The 20714-nt window shown below is 43.2% G+C and overlaps 1 protein-coding gene across 2 annotated transcripts in view; it reads right to left on the reverse strand.

Moving 5' to 3' along the window:
* Positions 1-20714, reverse strand: part of mthfd1l (methylenetetrahydrofolate dehydrogenase (NADP+ dependent) 1 like) — a 77606-nt gene that overhangs the window by 31863 nt on the left and 25029 nt on the right. For both annotated transcript variants that reach the window (XM_055885267.1, XM_055885266.1), the window contains exons 18-19: positions 12430-12498; positions 6775-6886 (exon numbers count right to left, since the gene is read on the reverse strand). In XM_055885267.1, coding sequence (XP_055741242.1) covers positions 6775-6886; positions 12430-12498 — 181 coding nt within the window. The remainder of the gene's footprint in view (positions 1-6774; positions 6887-12429; positions 12499-20714) is intronic.

A 20714-nucleotide genomic window follows, 5' to 3' on the forward strand; every position in this document is an offset into this window, starting at 1 on the left:
CCAGAGGCTAGAGCCAGGACCAGAGGTTAAAGCCAGGACCAGAGGTTAGAGCCATGTCCAAGGCAGGACTCCTCCAAGCAGCAACCCTGAAGTACCAGGACCAGAGGTTAGAGCCAGGACCAGAGGTTAGAGCCAGGACCAGAGGTTAGAGCCAGGACCAGAGGTTAGAGCCAGGACCAGAGGTTAGAGCCATGTCCAAGGCAGGACTCCTCCAAGCAGCAACCCTGAAGTACCAGGACCAGAGGTTAGAGCCACGACCAGAGGTTAGAGCCATGTCCAAGGCAGGACTCCTCCAAGCATCAACCCTGAAGTACCAGGACCAGAGGCTAGAGCCAGGACCAGAGGTTAAAGCCAGGACCAGAGGTTAGAGCCATGTCCAAGGCAGGACTCCTCCAAGCAGCAACCCTGAAGTACCAGGACCAGAGGTTAGAGCCAGGACCAGAGGTTAGAGCCAGGACCAGAGGTTAGAGCCAGGACCAGAGGTTAGAGCCATGTCCAAGGCAGGACTCCTCCAAGCATCAACCCTGAAGTACCAGGACCAGAGGCTAGAGCCAGGACCAGATGTTAAAGCCAGGACCAGAGGTTAGAGCCATGTCCAAGGCAGGACTCCTCCAAGCAGCAACCCTGAAGTACCAGGGCCAGAGGCTTGAGCCAGGACCAGGACTCAGGAGTAAGTGGACCAAAGGTACTGGAAGCCAAGAACTAAGCTAAAGTTCAACCCTGGAGTTGTAACTTATGGTTTGAGTCCACTCTTCCCAGGAAACCCGGGGTTTGAATTCCTCGCCAAAGCGTGCGTGCGCGTTTCCGCCCAGAATGTACAGTTGAAAAAGAGCTGGCCGTCATTTTTTTTTAGTTACTGTGTCTGTGTGTGTGTTACTTGCACATCGCACTCTTAGAATTATGGGGGACCCTGGAGACGTCGAGGAACCCTGGAGTTCCTCAGGGAACCATTGGTAGTCAATGGGTTCATATTTGCACCTTTTGTTAGTTGAGGGGTACTGGGAAGAATCTTTCATTTACATATGTACAGTGGCTTGCGAAAGTAATCACCCCCATGGCATTTTACCTATTTTGTTGCCTTACAACCTGGAATTAAAATTGATTTTTGGGGGGGTTTGTATCATTTGATTTACACAACATGCCAACCACTTTGAAGATAAACAAGAAATAAGACAAAAAAACAGAAAACTTGAGCGTGCGTAACTATTCAACCCCGCCCAAAGTCAATATTTTGTAGAGCCACCTTTTGCAGCAATTGCAGCTGCAAGTCTCTTGGGGTATGTCTCTATAAGCTTGGCGCATCTAGCCACTGGGGTTTTGCCCATTCTTCAAGGAAAAACTGCTCCAGCTCCTTCAAGTTGGATGGGTTCCGCTGGTGTACAGCAATCTAAGTCATACCACAGATTCTCAATTGGATTGATGTCTGGGCTTTGACTAGGCCATTCCAAGACATTTAAATGTTTCACCCTTAAACCACTCAAGTGTTGCTTTAGCAGTATGCTTAGGGTCATTGTCTTGCTGGAAGGTGAACCTCCATCCCAGTCTCAAATCTCTGGAAGACTGAAACAGGTTTCCCTCAAGAATTTCCCTGTATTTAGCGCCATCCATCATTCCTTCAATCCTGACCAGTTTCCCAGTCCCTGCCGATGAAAAACATGGATGGTGTTCTCGGGGTGATGAGAGGTGTTGGGCTTGCCCCAGACATAGCTTTTTCCTTGATGGCCAAAAAGCTCAATTTTAATCTCATCTGACCAGAGTACCTTCTTCCATATGTTTTGGGAGTCTCCCACATGCCTTTTGGTGAACACCAAACATGTTTGCTTATTTTTGTCTTTAAGCAATGGCTTTTTTTCTGGCCACTCTTCCGTAAAGCCCAGCTCTGTGGAGTTTACGGCTTAAAGTGGTCCTATGGACAGATACTCCAATCTCAGCCGTGGAGCTTTGCAGCTCCTTCAGGGTTATCTTTGGTCTCTTTGTTGCCTCTCTGATTAATGCCCTCCTTGCCTGGTCCGTGAGTTTGTGGGCGGCCCTCTCTTGGCAGGTGTGTTGTGGTGCCATATTCTTTAAAAAAATTTAATAATGGATTTAACAGTTTTCCGTGGGATGTTCAAAGTTACGGATATTTATTTATAACACAACCCTGATCTGTACTTCTCCACAACTTTTTCCCTGACCTGTTTGGAGAGCTCCTTGGTCTTCATGGTGCCGCTTGCTTGGTGGTGTCCCTTGCTTAGTGGTGTTGCAGACTCTGGGGCCTTTCAGAACAGGTGTTATATAAAACACTAAGATCATGTGACACGTAAATAAAGTCCACCTGTGTGCAATCTAACTAATTATGTGACTTATGAAGGTAATTGGTTCCACCAGATCTTATTTAGAGCCTTCATAGCAAAGGGGGTGAATACATATGCGCACACCATTTTATTTAAACAAGTAATTTTTTTCATTTCACTTTACATATTTGGACTATTTTGTGCACAAAATAGTCCAAATATGTAAAGTGAAATGAAAAAAATTAAACAAAATAGGAAAAACGCCAGGGGGATGAATACCTTAGCAAGGCACTGTATCACTCAGGCCATGTGATTGCATTCATGAGATAAGTAGCTAACTTTAGCTAGCTAGCTAAATTAGAACATGTGACTAAAACCAGTGAGGCAAGCATATCTGCAAAAACCTTTTCAGTCATCAGTGCATGCCATTTGCAGTTGGAATGTATAGCTAATACAATTTTGTATTGAATAGCAGAGTAATGTACATACAGTACTTTCAGAAAGTATTCACATCCCTTACACTTTTCACATTTTGTTATGTTGCAGAGTGGGATTAAAATGGAATTAATTATATTTTTTGGTCAACGATCTACACAAAAAATTGTAATGTCAAAGTGGAAGAAAAATTCTAACATTTGCGAAAAGTTTATGAAAAATAAAGTATCTTGATTAGATAAGTATTCATCCCCCGAGTCAACAGATGTTAGAATCACCTTTGGCAGCGATTACAGCAGTGAGTCTTTCTGGGTAAATCTCTAAGAGCTTTCCACACCTGGATTGAGCAACATTTGGCCATTATTCTTGGAAAAAAAATCTTCAAGCTCTGTCAAATTGGTTGTTGATCATTGCTAGACAACCATTTTCAGGTCTTGCCATAGATTATCAAGCAGATTTAAGTTAAAACTGTAACTAGGCCACTCAGGAACATTCACTGTCGTCTTGGTTAGTAACTCCTGTGTAGATTTGGCCTTGTGTTTTAGGTTATTGTCCTGCTGAAAGGTGAATTCATCTCCCAGTGTCTGGTGAACCAGGTTTTCCTCTAGGATTTTGCTTGTGCTTAGCTACATTCAGTAATATTTTTGATGCTGAAAAACTCAAGCATACCCATAACATGATGCAGCCACCACTATGCTTGAAAATGTGTATAGTGGTACTCAGTAATGTGTTGTATTGGATTTGCCCCAAACATAACACTCTTTGTATTCAGGACAAAAAGTTAATTGCTTTGCGACAATCTTTGCACTATTACTTTAGTTCCTTATTGCAAACGGGATAAATGTTTTGGAATATTTGTATTCTGTACAGGCTTCCTTATTTTCACTCTGTCAAATAGGTTAGTATTGTGGATTAACTGCAATGTTGTTGATCCATCCTCAGTTTTCTCCTATCACAGGCATTACACTTTGTAACCGTTTTAAAGTCACCATTGGCGTCATGGTAAAATCCCTGAGCGGTTTCCTTCTTCTCCGGCAATGTTAGGAAGGACGCCTGTATCTTTGTAGTGACTGGTTGTATTGATACACCATCCAAAGTGTAATTAATAACTTCTCCATGCTCAAAGGGATATTCAATGTCTGCTTTTTTATTTTTTACCCATTACTTGTTAAGCACTCCAATAAACTCCTATACTTAAGTACACTTGCCATAGTAAAGGGGTTGAAAACTTATTGACCCTAGACTTTTCAGCTTTTGATCTAATTTGTAAAAATGTCTAAAACATAATTCCACTGACATTATGGGGTATTGTGTGTAGGGAAAAAGTCAAGCGGTGTGTATACTTTCTGAAGGTACTGTATGGTTACTCTAAGAAAACATTGTTGTAATGAACAGCTAACTTGTGCTTGTCATAGGTTGCCATAAAGTGTTTGTTTATATGACATTTGACTGTTTTAAACACTGTGTGTAAATCTAGTCAGGACAAATGCTAACGCTGACAAGGTGGTGGCATGACAAACGACATGTTATTGCATTTCAATGCTTATTTGTGAACAGTGCAGTTTCCGATTTACTTGAGACAAAGTTTCATTAATTCAGCCAGCCACCCCTTGTCTTGGTTTAGGACAAATACTTTTACATACTTCTTATCCACTTCCATTAAGTCATACCTAAGAAGGTAAACTAAAAACATTTTGTATTTACTGTCTTATTTAGAAGATATACACTGAGTGTACAAAACATTAGGAACACCTTCCTGATGTTGCGTTGCAACCCCTTTTGCCCTCAGAACAGCCTCAATTCGTTGGGCATGGCCTTTACAAGGTGTTTAAAGCATTCCACAGGGATGCTGGCCCATGTTGACTTCAATGCTTCCCACAGTTGTGTCAAATTGGCTGGATGTCCTTTGGGTGGTGGACCATTCTTAATACACACGGACACTATTGAGCGTAAAAAAGCCAGCAGCGTTTGCAGTTCTTGACACAAACCGGTGCGCCTGGCGCCAACTACCATTCCCCGTTCAAAGGCACTTCAATCTTTTGTCCTGCCCATTCACCCTCTGAATTACGCAAGCGCACACACACACACGATCCATGTCTCAATTGTAGCAAGGCTTGAAAATCCTTCTTTATCCTGTCTCCTCCCCTTCATCTACACTGATTAAAGTGTATTTAAAAAGTGCCATCAATAAGGGATCATAGCTTTCACCTGGTCAATCTATGTCATGGAAAGAGCAGGTGTTCATAATGTTTTGTTCACTCATTGTAGTTGCTTTTTGGTAGATATCCTGTAAGCCACAAATTAAATGTTCTTAAAAAATGTACATTTTATCATTTGTTAAGAAATCATAATTTAGAGTACCTGTTAATCCTTTACAGCACAATCTGTGTACAAAAAGGTCAGTTTTTCATTCCACCTCTGTATGACAATTCCAGTGGGTCAAAAGTTTACATACACTAAGTTGACTGTGCATTTAAACAGCTTGGAAAATTCCAGAAATTTATGTCATGGCTTTAGAAGCTTCTGATAGGCTAATTGACATAATTTGAGTCAATTGGTGGTGTACCTGTGGATGTATCTCAATGCCTACCTTTAAACTCAGTGCCTCTTTGCTTGACATCATGGGAAAATCAAAAGAAATCAGCCAAGTCTGGTTCATCCTTGGGAGCAATTTCCAAACACCTGAAGGTACCACGGTCATCTGTACAAACAATAGTACGCAAGTATAAACACCATGGGACCACGCAGCCGTCATACCGCTGAGGAAGAAGACACGTTCTGTCTCCTAGAGATGAACGTACTGTGGTGCAAAAAGTGCAAATAAATCCCAGAACAACAGCAAAGGACCTTGTGAAGATGCTCGAGGAAACAGGTACAAAAGTATCTATATCCACAGTAAAACGAGTCCTATATCAACATAACCTGGAAGGCCACTCAGCAAGGAAGCCACTGCTCCAAAACCGCCATAAAAAAGCCAGACTACGGTTTGCAACTACACATGGGTACTTTTTGGAGAAATGTCCTCTGGTCTGATGAAACAAAAATAGAACTGTTTGGCCATAATGACCATCGTTATGTTTGGAGGACAAAGGGAGACGCTTGCAAGCTGAAGAACACCATCCCAACCGTGAAGCACGGGGTTGGCAGCTTCATGTTGTGGGGGTGCTTTGCTGCAGGAGGGACTGGTGCCCTTCACAAAATAGATGGCATCATGAGGGAGGAAAATTATGTGGATATATTGAAGCAACATCTCAAGACATCAGTCAGGAAGTTAAAGCTTGGTCGCAAATGGGTCTTCCAAATGGACAATGACCCCAAGCATACTTCCAAAGTTGTGACACAATGGCTTAAGGACAACAAAGTCAAGGTATTGGAGTGACCGTCACAAAGCCCTGACCTCATCCTATAGAAAATATGTGGGCAGAACTGAAAAAGCGTGCGAGCAAGGAGGCCTACAAACCTGACTCAGTTACATCAGCTCTGTCAGGAGGAACGGGCCAAAATTCACCCAACTTATTGTGGGAAGCTTGTGAAAGCCTAGCCGAAACGTTTGACCCAAGTAAATTTTTTTAAAGACATCGCTACCAAATACTAATTGAGTGTATGTAAACTTCTGACCCACCGGGAATGTGATGAAAGAAATAAAAGCTGAAATAGATCATTCTCGCTACTATTATTCTGACATTTCACATTCTTAAAATAAAGTGGTGAATCTTACTGACCTAAGACAGGCAATTTTTACTTGGATTAAAGGTCAGGAATTGCGAAAAACTGAGTTTAAATGTATATGTAAACTTCCGACTTCAACTGTAGCATTCCATTGTTACAATAGTCACCATTTTGTTACAATATAATATTGAAACACTAATATAATACATAAATCATGTCACTTACATTTATATTATTTAAAAAAGTTTCAACATTTAACCCCTGCCCTCACAAAAAGGTATCCGTTTGAACATTTACAAATGAACTGAAAGGGTTCCCCCACAGTGGCAATCATTTTGAGCCACAAAAGGTTCCTCGAGGCTCCTTTATTCTAAGAGTGTGCACTGAGGACACTTACCTACAAATCCGTCCTCTCCGACCAGCTTCAATGCAAGCTTGTCTGCCAGCACCGAGGAGTTGCCATGGGCGATGTTGGCAAATGGCCCCGCGTGGACAAACACTGGAGAACCCTAGAACAACGGAAGGGCACACCATTTTTTTATTTTTTTATTACCCAAAGTGACTTACTAGCAAACCCAGCACAAACAAACATGTAAGCTGTACCTCTACATTAATTTGCATTCTACAACTACATCATTGAGTTTCAGGACTGCATATTTGTCTAAACATTATTTGTCTACACAGCAGCTGCAGGTTAAGAGCTGGGAGGCACTAGTAGTGCAAAGTGCCAGTGAACAACCCCATTCAGCCATTGGACTATTTCTATAACAATATACAAGGTCAACTACAACGTTTGAGGAAGAAAATTGCTAACACCTCAGTCGAAATACTGGGAGAGGGGATAAGCTTGGAGGGAGAAAGCTGGGAGAGGGGATAAGCTTGGAGAGGGGATAAGCTTGGAGGGAGAAAGCTGGGAGGGGGGATAAGCTTGGAGGGAGAAAGCTGGGAGGGGGGATAAGCTTGGAGGGAGAAAGCTGGGAGGGGGGATAAGCTTGGAGGGAGAAAGCTGGGAGGGGGGATAAGCTTGGAGGGAGAAAGCTGGGAGGGGGGATAAGCTTGGAGGGAGAAAGCTGGGAGGGGGGATAAGCTTGGAGGAAGAAAGCTGGGAGAGGGGATAAGCTTGGAGGGAGAAAGCTGGGAGAGGGGATAAGCTTGGAGGGAGAAAGCTGGGAGAGGGGGAAACTGTTAGGTGAGTGAAAACGCTTTAGCTATTGTTTTGTCATGTGACAGGGCAGAGACAAATACCCCCAGTCCCACAGAGCTCTAAATCACTTGTTTAATGAGCCTCTTACACATGCTTTATAAAGCATCTACTTAAAATCGGAGAGAAAACAGAAAAGAGCACAGTGGGAGAGAATGAATGAGTGTGTGTGTGAGATTGTATTGAGAAAAAGAGCAACTAGAGAGATAAATCAGCAGATGAAAAATGCCCATTTGAATAGGTATCCTGTAGCAACACCCTTTCCATTGTGTGCTCTTTCTCTGACCCTATAGGAAAGCTAGCATACGTCACATAAAAAGTGAATCTCTGTGTGTGATGACAACCCCTGAACTCTAATTGGATGTTTTGTCATTCCCCCCAGGAAAAACATTCAGGATATAAAACCACCAGCTGTCACGCCCTGGCCTTATTATTCTTTGTTTTCTTTATTATTTTAGTTAGGTCAGGGTGTGACATGGGGAATGTTTATGTTTTTGTTGGTTTTGGGTGTTTATTTGGTAAAGGGGTTATGGGGTGGAGTATATGGTTTTGTGTTGAGTGTATATGTCTAGCGTTGTCTATGTTGGTTAGTTATCTAGGAGAGTCTATGGTTACCTGAATGAGTTCCCAATTAGAGACAGCTGATTTCGGTTGTCTCTGATTGGGAGCCTTATTTAGGGTAGCCATAGGCTCTCATTGGGTGTGGGTAATTGTCTATGTAAGAACGTTAGTAGCCTGTATGTTTGTGCACAACGTTTGTAGCTTCACGGTCGTTTTGTCGTTTTGTTGTTTTGTTGTTTTGTTAAAGTGTTTTTGTGTCGTGTTCATCTTCGTGTTATAATAAAAGAAGATGGCTTATTTTCCAAAAGCTGCATTTTGGTCCGTTAATCCGCCACACGATCGTGACACCAGCTCTCACAAATGAAATGGGAAATAAATAAAATAAAAAAAGGCAATTGTGTCAGTTCTCCAGTCGGTGGAAAATAAAAGAGGAAGAGAGGATTAAACACACCCAGGGGGAAGGGATGGAGATAAAAACAGGAAGGAGGAGATCGTTTCATCCTTTCCCCTTTTCACACCTCTCTCTCCAATACACCATCAGCATCACACACAAAAGGGCAAAAGGTTAGACTGGGGTCAATCAGGTGTCAAAACTAAGACTGATTGGTCCATTTAATCATGATCCACTCATGTAGACTGTAAACCCAGATGCCTGTACCAATCCTACATACACTACCTATTACTCCACTGTCACTGTTTTGAACTCTGTGAGGATCAAGTGGAGGAGAGGCGACAGCTTTGAGAGAAAACCATAGCAGAGGAATACAAGGTCTGACTTCATCGGAATGTACATGAAGGGGGGGGGGGGGTACGTGTGTGTTGTGGATGGAGCATTACGCTTTCATCAATTGCAGTCACATCTGTGTAAACAACTCTGAACTGTCCTTAACAGGCCATAATTAGCAGTGCCAAGCTGAAGACATCACTCCTAGAACATGTCTATCTACAGTGCCTTCAGAAAGTATTCACATTCACGTCGCCGGAAGCTCCGAACTGTGGAGGCGCACTGGAGGCCTGATGCGTGGGACCGGTACAGGTGGTATCGGGCTGATGACACGCACCTCAGGGCGAGTGCGGGGAGGAGGAACAGGACGCACTGGGCTTTGAAGGCGCGCTGGAGACACAGTACGTATGGCCGGCGCAGGATATACTGGGCCGTGGAGGCGTACTGGAGACCAGGAGCGCTGAGCTGGCACAACCCGTCCTGGCTGGATGCTCACTTTCGCACGGCAAGTGCGAGGAGCTGGCACAGAACCCCTCTGGGCTGTGGATGCGCACTGGAGACACATTGCGTATCTCCGCAAAACATGGTGCCTGACTGGTCCCACGCTCCTCACGGCGACTGTCTTGCTCCAGACACCAAACCATCCACTCTACCTCATCACTCCCTTCAACTATCTCACAATACTCCTCGCTCAGTCTATTCCAATATTCCTCTTCGCTCTCAGACTCGCCGACCAACCCGTGTGTTGCAATTTATTGCCCTGGCCACACCTGCAGTCCTCATGCCTCCTTGCAGCATGCCTAAGGCACGTTCACACAGATGAGCAGGGAACCTGGGCATCTTTCTTTTGGTGTTTTTCAGAGTCAGTAGAAAGGCCTCTTTAGTATCCTAACTTCTCAAAACTGTGACCTTAATTGCTTACCGTCTGTAAGCTGTTAGTGTCTTAACGACCGTTCCACAGGTGCACGTTCATTAATTGTTGATGGTTCATTGAACAAGCATGGGAACCAGTGTTCAAACCCTTTACAATGAAGATCTGTGAAGTTATTTGGATTTTTACGAATTATCTTTGAAAGACGTTTCTTTTTTTGCTGAGTTTATGTTTCTAAACACTTATCATGATTACGGATAGTTCTGAATGAATCGTGAATTCGATAAATTGCTGTCCAAAGGACTGTGTGTGTGTGTGTGTTTTATTTGCGAGGCGGAGAGCATAATTTACAAAGCCCCAGAGAGTAGGAACCCACCCCATTGCAGCAGTACCAAACCCACCAGGGCCATAACACCAGCCCAGATGACCTCATAGCATCCTCCATAAAACACACTAACTACAGCACAGCAGGACCTGCACTGGATCAGAGCAGACCACCTTTGGTTGACATTGAACAGGCATGTTTGTGTGCATGGTGTTTGTACTGTATGTATACATTAGATTAGAGGCAGTATGGGTGTGTGTTTCAGTCAGTCCCACTTACAGTAAGTTAGCCGTTTTAGAACACACGTATGGTAATCATGGCCCTCTCGACTACAGACACAGTAAGGCAACTATTACTTTCCTCCTATCTCTTTACAGACCCTGCACCATCTGTGAAAACATACATAGGCACGCACACAAGGGCACAGAGGGCCTAACTAAACTGAAAATTCCCACGGACCCTTTAGGCCTGGTCCATCCCGATATGCATCCCCCTTCAGAAACACAGGAAACACAGACAGGAAAAGTTCCACAAAACAGGACACCAACATTTCCTCCCAAACCATCAAACCACTCTCTGCAACACCACTTTCCCCCCCTGCGCCCCAAAACAAAAACCTAATCCCTACTCAACCCCACACCCTAAAAACATACAACCACTCCAGAAACCACCACCCAAAACAAAAAAGTAGCCAACCAACAACTAACATCTCCTAGTTTCTAACCCCTTCAACGTTTGCATACATATACCGTCAATTATTGAACATTCTAATTGATGACATTACAAGGGGCTGTTTAAATCTTCCTTGAACTAACATTTAAGCAATAATTTCTGAGGATCCAGGAATTATTGTGTGACACACGATAATTCCTGGGTTTGAGGGCATTGTTGCTTTAATTGCCAACATATTTATAAAAATACTAAATGACATTTTTTAAGTAAATTATATTTTCAAAAAGGTACATTTGTTTTTGCATGGTGAAAGTTGCTGCCCATGCGGTCTGGTCGTTAGTTATTTTCTCGTGTTTTGTCCCAGTCGTCAACTAATCATTTTATTCATTTGACGTTGCTATGCTAAAAAATAAAAATCATAGGCATTTAGCTAGCTAGCAAGCGAGCTAGCAGAGATTCAATGATGATGATGAGAAACAAGAACTTCAATAAATAATGATTTAATAAATATCCAATAGGCCTACATAGTCGCACTGCGCACATTCATTCTTGGGCTAGCTAGGCTATTGGTACTGGACAGATCGCATTTGTAAAATGACACATTATTGCACAGGTCATAAGGCAGACATGTAGGTTTATACAACCCCCAACTTTTGTAAACCAAATAGTAGCACTGAAAAATAATGTGTTGATGATTTTTACCCTCCGAGAATTTATGAATTTCCTGCCTGGGCTGCGGGACAGTGGAATTACGACATGAACACGTCATGGTACTTTGAAGGAGTCCCACAACTCCCGCATATCAACCAATCACCATCCAGTATCCAAACAACCAGATTTATAATTCAGAATAACCCTTTGAGTGATATGGACTGATTTTATCCAGTATTCGAGTTTCCATTGTATGGTCATTAAAACATTAATTATTATTTACAATCATTAAGTTAGAATTAATTATACAGTTCTCCTTGTAATGTAATCAATTAGAATCATTCAATTAGAGTGTTCAACAATGGAAGGAATAATGATATTGCTCTGCAGACGGTTCCAGAGCCTCTCCCTGAGGGCAGGTACCCTACAGACACAGCCAGCCCCAGCAGTCAGAGGGGGCCAGATCCAGATGTGTTCCAGCTCTTTATCAGTTTAACCATTCAGTCCATCAGCCCCAATCTCCGTCTCCCTCCATCTCTATTCCTCCATCGCCTCAGAGAGAATCGGGTATGGGCGTTTCCACTAGCATGGGCCAGTCAGAGGTCACGTGTGTGTGTGTGTGTGTGTGTGTGTGTGTGGTTCTGAGTGTCTGAATGTACACGGTCATGTCTCAGAGCACAATGAGATGCAGATGTATGGAGAGGCAGGGTAAATGTATGGACCATCACACCCAACCTCAACTGATTGCTCTTCAGTTCAATACTAAACACCTGCTCTTAGCTCACAGCTACACCAATTTTCCAGTTTCTAAGAACTTGAAAACATTCTAGGAACTTAGAATGTATAAATCTAAGAGGATTGGACAGGTGTTAATAAAATGGCAAAAGTTTTGAAAAAATTGCTCCAATAGCCTACGTGCAATTTTCTGGATATTCCTGAACAACAGTGCAGTCATCACCCTATCTTTGACATCATCGTTGTCCTCTCTCTATAACTGTCTTCATCTCATGCTTGGATAGCAATGAGGATGTGTGGTTAGAGACTCACTTCTAGGGTCTGCATAAGGGTAGGCTTGATGGCATCCTTCATGAGCACCACAAGTGCTCCACTCACACCCTGAGAGAGAGAAAGAGAAGTTGTTAGTGCTGAAATTCTTGAAGCGATTTTCCAGTATCTTACCAATAAAATAACCAGTAAGCATGCAAACCACACAATAAAACGCCTGTTAAAGCAATTCAAATGGAATTTACTCCAAAACCCATATTTCCATACACACATGGCCCATCCCTACTTATCATCATTTCCAAAATCCAGTCTGGCCTGGTTGTGTGTTTTCCAGTCACTGCGGCATTCCTGATTATCCGTAACAGAATATGGGATCCTCCTCAGTGAGCCAGGCCTATAACTCTGGCTCTACAACACCACCACATCCAGTTTGGGGGAGGGTCAGAGCCACCTGGGCCAACATGGCTCCACAGTGGAGGCTATAGTTATGGGTTTTAGGAGCAGCTGGAGGCCATTCTGGGTCAAATGAGCTCCATGTTGCGCGCTCAAGCTCCTCTGTCTCCTGAGAGGCCCAGCAACCACCCTGCTTAGTCTCCATAATGGCAGGGACATGATAGTTGAGGGTCACTAGGGGTTAAATCCCTACAAAACCTGGTGGGGACAATGTTATATTGTTTTTGTGCATCTCTGAGTGATGTTCTATCGATTCCCTGAGTCATTTCCTGTCTTCATTTGTATCCGAGTTAGTGGCGTTCAAGCAGGCAGAAATCCGGCCAGTATGACGTAACACTGTGATAAAGTCTCTCTCACTACACTGGAAGTTAATAGGAATACAACTTGTAGATCACAAAAACGTCTATCATACATGTCAGATTTCAATACTGGCCGATGTCATAACTCGGGGGGATCCCTTCTCTCGAACGAGTCATTGATCATATTTTTGTGATATTCGTACTCAGGGCTATGGCGGTTGTGAAATTTTGTCAGCCGGTTATTGGTCATGCACGGAGAATTGACCGTTTAGCATTTCCAGGCTTCCACACATTCAAGCTGCTGATGTGCACCTTTGGAACATCTACATAAAAAAAAAATACATGCGCATATGCATATATTTATATATATATATATATATACTGCTCAAAAAAATAAAGGGAACACTTAAACAACACCATGTAACGCCAAGTCAATCACACTTCTGTGAAATCAAACTGTCCACTTAGGAAGCAACACTGATTGACAATACATTTCACATGCTGTTGTGCAAATGGAATAGACAAAAGGTGGAAATTATAGGCAATTAGCAAGACACCCCCAAAAAAGGAGTGATTCTGCAGGTGGTGACCACAGACCACTTCTCAGTTCCTATGCTTCCTGGCTCATGTTTTGGTCACTTTTGAATGCTGGTGGTGCTCTCACTCTAGTGGTAGCATGAGACGGAGTCTACAACCCACACAAGTGGCTCAGGTAGTGCAGTTCATCCAGGATGGCACATCAATGCGAGCTGTGGCAAAAAGGTTTGCTGTGTCTGTCAGCGTAGTGTCCAGAGCATGGAGGCGCTACCAGGAGACAGGCCAGTACATCAGGTACATTTATTTACAAATTATGGTGGAAAATAAGTATTTGGTCACCTACAAACAAGCAAGATTTCTGGCTCTCACAGACCTGTAACAACTTCTTTAAGAGGCTCCTCTGTCCTCCACTCGTTACCTGTATTAATGGCACCTGTTTGAACTTGTTATCAGTATAAAAGACACCTGTCCACAACCTCAAACAGTCACACTACAAACTCCACTATGGCCAAGACCAAAGAGCTGTCAAAGGACACCAGAAACAAAATTGTAGACCTGCACCAGGCTGGGAAGACTGAATCTGCAATAGGTAAGCAGCTTGGTTTGAAGAAATCAACTGTGGGAGCAATTATTAGGAAATGGAAGACATACAAGACCACTGTAAATCTCCCTCGATCTGGGGCTCCACGCAAGATCTCACCCTGGGGGGGTCAAAATTATCACAAGAACAGTGAGCAAAAATCCCAGAACCATACGGGGGGACCTAGTCAATGACCTGCAGAGAGCTGGGACCAAAGTAACAAAGCCTACCATCAGTAACACACTACGCCGCCAGGGACTCTAATCCTGCAGTGCCAGGCGTGTCCCCCTGCTTAAGCCAGTACATGTCCAGGCCCGTCTGAAGTTTGCTAGAGAGCATTTGGATGATCCAGAAGAAGATTGGTAGAATGTCATATGGTCAGATGAAACCAAAATATAACTTTTTGGTAAAAACTCAACTCGTCGTGTTTGGAGGACAAAGAATGCTGAGTTGCATCCAAAGAACACCATACCTACTGTGAAGCATGGGGGTGGAAACATCATGCTTTGGGGCTGTTTTTCTGCAAAGGGACCAGGACGACTGATCCGTGTAAAGGAAAGAATGAATGGGGCCATGTATCGTGAGATTTTGAGTGAAAACCTCCTATCATCAGCAAGGGCATTGAAGATGAAACGTGGCTGGGTCTTTCAGCATGACAATGATCCCAAACACACCGCCCGGACAACGAAGGAGTGGCTTCGTAAGAAGCATTTCAAGGTCCTGGAGTGGCCTAGCCAGTCTTTGGAGGGAGTTGAAAGTCCGTGTTGCCCAGCAACAGCCCCAAAACAGCACTGCTCTAGAGGAGATCTGCATGGAGGAATGGGCCAAAATACCAGCAACAGTGTGTGAAAACCTTGTGAAGACTTACAGAAAACGTTTGACCTCTGTCATTGCCAACAAAGGGTATATAACAAAGTATTGAGATAAACTTTTGTTATTGACCAAATACTTATTTTCCACCATAATTTGCAAATAAATTCATTAAAAATCCTACAATGTGATTTTCTGGATTTTTTTTTCTAATTTTGTCTGTCATAGTTGAAGTGTACCCAGGATGAAAATTACAGGCCTCTCTCATCTTTTTAAGTGGGAGAACTTGCACAATTGGTGGCTGACTAAATACTTTTTTGCCCCACTGTACATACATACATACACACACACACACACACACACACATAATCAAATCTATTTAAATATACACCATCACAATATATTTTAGCAAAGTCTAAAGAAACATGATATGAAGAAAATGTATTTCAGAAGAACAGAATATGAGTTGGCTTACTGTATGTCTGGCTATGCTCCATGCCATAGGCTTGTTCATTTAAGTGACAATATATGGTTATAAGTACCATTATTTTATATGATTTTATATTGAGAAGAATATAATTTAACTTAGCTGGGGAAACATATTTATTATGGAGCAAGTGTGCATATGAAGTGGCTATGTTGAACGTAAAAGGGATCACTTGAAGCAGGTCCTATATGCCAGATTTAGAGTTATTTGGCAACTTTAGTTGTGAATGAAACAAACCTTAGAATGTCTTAGAACATAAATGGTCTGCATGGAGCGATTGTCTGCTATTGATTTGAGAAAGAAGCCTTTCTTTAGGCTGCACAGCTGTCAAATCAATTTACATTTAGAATGGTCCATTATTAAATGGTTAGGAACAGGGGGAGGGAAAAAGACATGTCATCTGTATGCACTCCAATAGGGAATGGAGGACGCTGGCTTTCCCGCCCGCCTGTTTTGTAGGCTACTTCAGTTTTATAGCGGAGCATAATATGACCAGCTGAGAAATAAATACAACACCAATTATTTTACTGCACACATCAACCACTGTTTGAGGAGTATGCTCTCGCTGCTGGAAAGGTGATAGTCCACCCAAACTCTGTATGCCATGGGCTCTCCAACCTTGTTCCTGCAGCTACCCAGTACTCTGTATGCCATGGGTTCTCCAACCTTGTTCCTGCAGCTACCCAGTACTCTGTATGCCATGGGCTCTCCAACCTTGTTCCTGCAGCTACCTAGTACTCTGTATGCCATGGGCTCTCCAACCTTGTTCCTGCAGCTACCCAGTACTCTGTATGCCATGGGCTCTCCAACCTTGTTCCTGCAGCTACCCAGTACTCTGTATGCCATGGGCTCTCCAACCCTGTTCCTGCAGCTACCCAGTACTCTGTATGCCATGGGCTCTCCAACCTTGTTCCTGCAGCTACCCAGTACTCTGTATGCCATGGGCTCTCCAACCTTGTTCCTGCAGCTACCCAGTTCTTCATTTGGGAAAAGTGAAAATCTGTTTGTTTTTGCAATGAAACACATTTAAGTAAACTGTTGACAGCCAGTCTGCGCACTCGAGAAAGGAATAGAGGAGGAGGAGATGGAAATGCATGGTGGTGAGATTATGTATAGCTAAAGGTAATTCTGTACAGCTAAACGTAATGTCACCCAAACAAGAAAATATAACTTTTTTTATTTTTTTTTATCCCTATTACTAGGCTATTCAAAATCAAATACAAATTCACTAATTGTAGGCTAACTGTAAGCCGCCCTGCACGATCAATGAATCAACAGCATGGTCTAGGGCTATACGTTCTGTCTAGACTCATGGATATACAATTTGGAGCATAGCGTAAGGTAACCAGTCCATCTAGTGTGCATAATAATACAGTCCACACTCAATTATGTATCAAAGAAATCTTAAATCAGTTTTGTTGTATGTTTTTCTGCCATGCATAATATGCAGTAGACTATGTATTGTATAATGGCACAATCCTAATTCTAATTTCAGGTTCTTTTTGGGCCTGGGCTCATATGCATAAACTCCAATATACATATGGGTGTTTTTAATTCATCATCACCTTTGAAAGCGCTGTTCATTTGGTTTACACTGTTTCAATCTGCTGATGAACTGTCTTCACATTAATCACAGTAAGGTGAGCTTTAAAAGTATGATACGCTGTTTTGATGATAAGTGTTCGATTTGATTGCATTTGCACTGTTCTCAAAAGTGAAGATAAAGCATTACATGCATAATCGCATTTATTATAAAATTGTCACCCATCAGACTATTCTTAATTTGATGTAGTCTTTACATATACTAAATATTATATAAAGTACCAGTCGAAAGTTTGGACACACCTACTCATTCCAGGGCTTTTCATTATTTTTACTATTTTCTACATTGTAGAATAATAGTGAAGACATCAAAACTATGAAATAACAGCTTTGCACAATCTTGGCATTCTCTCAACCAGCTTCATGAGGTAGTCACCTGGAACACATTTCCATTAACAGGTGTGCTTTTTAAAAGTTAATTTGTGGAATTTCTTTCCTTCTTAATGCATTTGAGCCAATCAGTTGTGTTGTGACAAGGTAGGGTTGGTATACAGAAGAGAGCCCTATTTATTAAAAGACCAAGTCCATATTATGGCAAGAAAGGTTCACATAAGCAAAAAGAAACAACAGTCCATCATTACTTTAAAGACATGAAAGTCAGTCAATTCGGAAAATTCTAAGAACTTTGAAAGTTTCTTCAAGTCGCAAAAACCATCAAGCGCTGTGATGAAACTGGCTCTCATGAGGACCACCACAGGAAAGGAAGACCCAGAATTACCTCTGCTGCAGAGGATAAGTTCATTAGCGTTACCGTTGCCAGAGATATTATAGAAAGAAGATAGAAATCAAATGAATGAGTGAACACATAATGCCCCATCCAGCAGACTGTCGACCAATCGCGTTCACGTTGTCAAGCTGCGTCAAACTAATCATCAAGCAATCCCTTCTCAAAGAGAAACGTTCCTATTTTCCTCTAAAGTATGTATTGTCACGATTCCAAAGCTATACAATACTACAGATAGCAAGTTAATAATCTCACATCTCGGAAAAGATTTGTAATGTTGTACTTCTTGTTGATGAAATTCGTGCTAATGTTGGGTTTTGAGCTAGCGCCCATTCACTCCTTGAAAGAGAGCGCTCTTTGTCCAACAATCGCCCAGAATGCACCGCGCAGCCCATTGATGTAGCATGGGTAACGTTTCCTCATCTCCTCAAAAGTATACCTGCTGTTGTGAATGTTAGACTCCACTCCGAGGGACATCGATCTACACATTGAACATTGTGAGATTGTAGACTCCTAAATTTATAGTGCAGTATCTTTTGGCGATTTTACAGGTAACTAACTATGTTACATGCTGATATTGTCTTTGGTATTAGTGTGTAGCTACATTTGCTAGCTACACTACATGACCAAATGTATGTGGACACCTGCTCGTTGAACATCTCAGTGATTCATCACTCCAGAGAATGTGTTCCACTGCTCCAGAGTACAATGGCGGCGAGCTTTACACCACACCAGCCAAGGCTTGGCATTGCGCATGGTGATCTTAGGCTTGTGTGCAGCTGCTCAGCCATGGAAACCCATTTCATTAAGCTCCCGACGAACAGTTATTGTGCTGACGTTGCTTTCAGAGGCAGTTTGGAACTCAGTAGTGAGTGTTGCAACAAAGGACAGATGATTTTTACACGTTACAGCACTCGGCGGTCCCATTCTGTGAGCTTGTGCTGCCTACCACTTCACGACTGAGCCGTTGCTGCAACTAGACGTTTCCACTTCCAATAACAGCGCTTACAGTTTAACAGAAGTAGACAAACAGACTTGTTGGAAAGGTGACATCCTATGATGGTGCCACGTTGAAAGTCACTGAGCTCTTCAGTAATGCCATTCTACTGCCAATGTTTGACTATGGAGATTGCATAGCTGTGTGTTAGATTTTATACACCTGTCAACAACGGGTGAAGCTGAAATAGCTGAATCCACTAATTTGAACGGTTGTCCACATGCACTATATACACACCTCAAAAAAATAAAGGGAACACTAAAATAACACATCCTAGATCTGAATGAATGAAATATTCTTATTAAATACTTTTTTCTTTATATAGTTGAATGTGCTGACAACAAAAATCACACAAAAATGATCAATGGAAATCAAATTGATCAACCCATGGAGGTCTGGATTTGGAGTCACACTCAAAATTAAAGTGGAAAACCACACTACAGGCTGATCCAACTTTGATGTAATGTCCTTAAAACAAGTCAAAATGAGGCTCAGTAGTGTGTGTGGCCTCCACGTGCCTGTATGACCTCCCTACAATGCCTGGGCATGCTCCTGATGAGGTGGCGGATGGTCTCCTGAGGGATCTCCTCCCAGACCTGGACTAAAGCATCCGCCAACTCCTGGACAGTCTGTGGTGCAACGTGGCGTTGGTGGATGGAGCGAGACATGATGTCCCAGATGTGCTCAATTGGATTCAGGTCTGGGGAACGGGCGGGCCAGTCCATAGCATCAATGCCTTCCTCTTGCAGGAACTGCTGACACACTCCAGCCACATGAGGTCTAGCATTGTCTTGCATTAGGGGGAATCCAGGGCCAACTGCACCAGCATATGGTCTCAAGGGCTCTGAGGATCTCATCTCGGTACCTAATGGCAGTCAGGCTACCTCTGGCGAGCACATGGAGGGCTGTGCGGCCCCCCAAAGAAATGCCACCCCACACCATGACTGACCCGCCGCCAAACCGGTCATGCTGGAGGATGTTGCAGGCAGCAGAACATTCTCCACAGCGTCTCCAGACTCTGTCACATCTGTCACATGTGCTCAGTGTGAACCTGCTTTCATCTGTGAAGAGCACAGGGTGCCAGTGGCGAATTTGCCAATCTTGGTGTTCTCTGGCAAATGCCAAACGTCCTGCACGGTGTTGGGCTGTAAGCACAACCCCCACCTGTGGACGTCGGGCCCTCATACCACCCTCATGGAGTGTGTATCTGACCGTTTGAGCAGACACATGCACATTTGTGGCCTGCTGGAGGTCATTTTGCAGGGCTCTGGCAGTGCTCCTCCTGCTCCTCCTTGCACAAAGGTGGAGGTAGTGGTCCTGCTGCTGGGTTGTTGCCCTCCTACGGCCTCCTCCACGTCTCCTGATGTACTGGCCTGTCTCCTGGTAGCGCCTCCATGCTCTGGACACTACGCTGACAGACACAGCAAACCTTCTTGCCACAGCTCGCATTGATGTGCCATCCTGGATGAGCTGTACTACCTGAGCCACTTGTGTGGGTTGTAGACTCAGTCTCATGCTACCACTAGAGTGAAAGCACCACCAGCATTCAAAAGTGACCAAAACATCAGCCAGGAAGCATAGGAACTGAGAAGTGGTCTGTGGTCACCACCTGCAGAACCACTCCTTTATTGGGGGTGTCTTGCTAATTGCCTATAATTTCCACCTTTTGTCTATTCCATTTGCACAACAGCATGTGAAATGTATTGTCAATCAGTGTTGCTTCCTAAGTGGACAGTTTGATTTCACAGAAGTGTGATTGACTTGGAGTTACATTGTGTTGTTTAAGTGTTCCCTTTATTTTTTTGAGCAGTGTATATATAGCAACTAGCTAGGTAGAT

Source organism: Salvelinus fontinalis, chromosome 27 (genome assembly GCF_029448725.1).
Source record: "Salvelinus fontinalis isolate EN_2023a chromosome 27, ASM2944872v1, whole genome shotgun sequence".
Taxonomy (NCBI): domain Eukaryota; kingdom Metazoa; phylum Chordata; class Actinopteri; order Salmoniformes; family Salmonidae; genus Salvelinus; species Salvelinus fontinalis.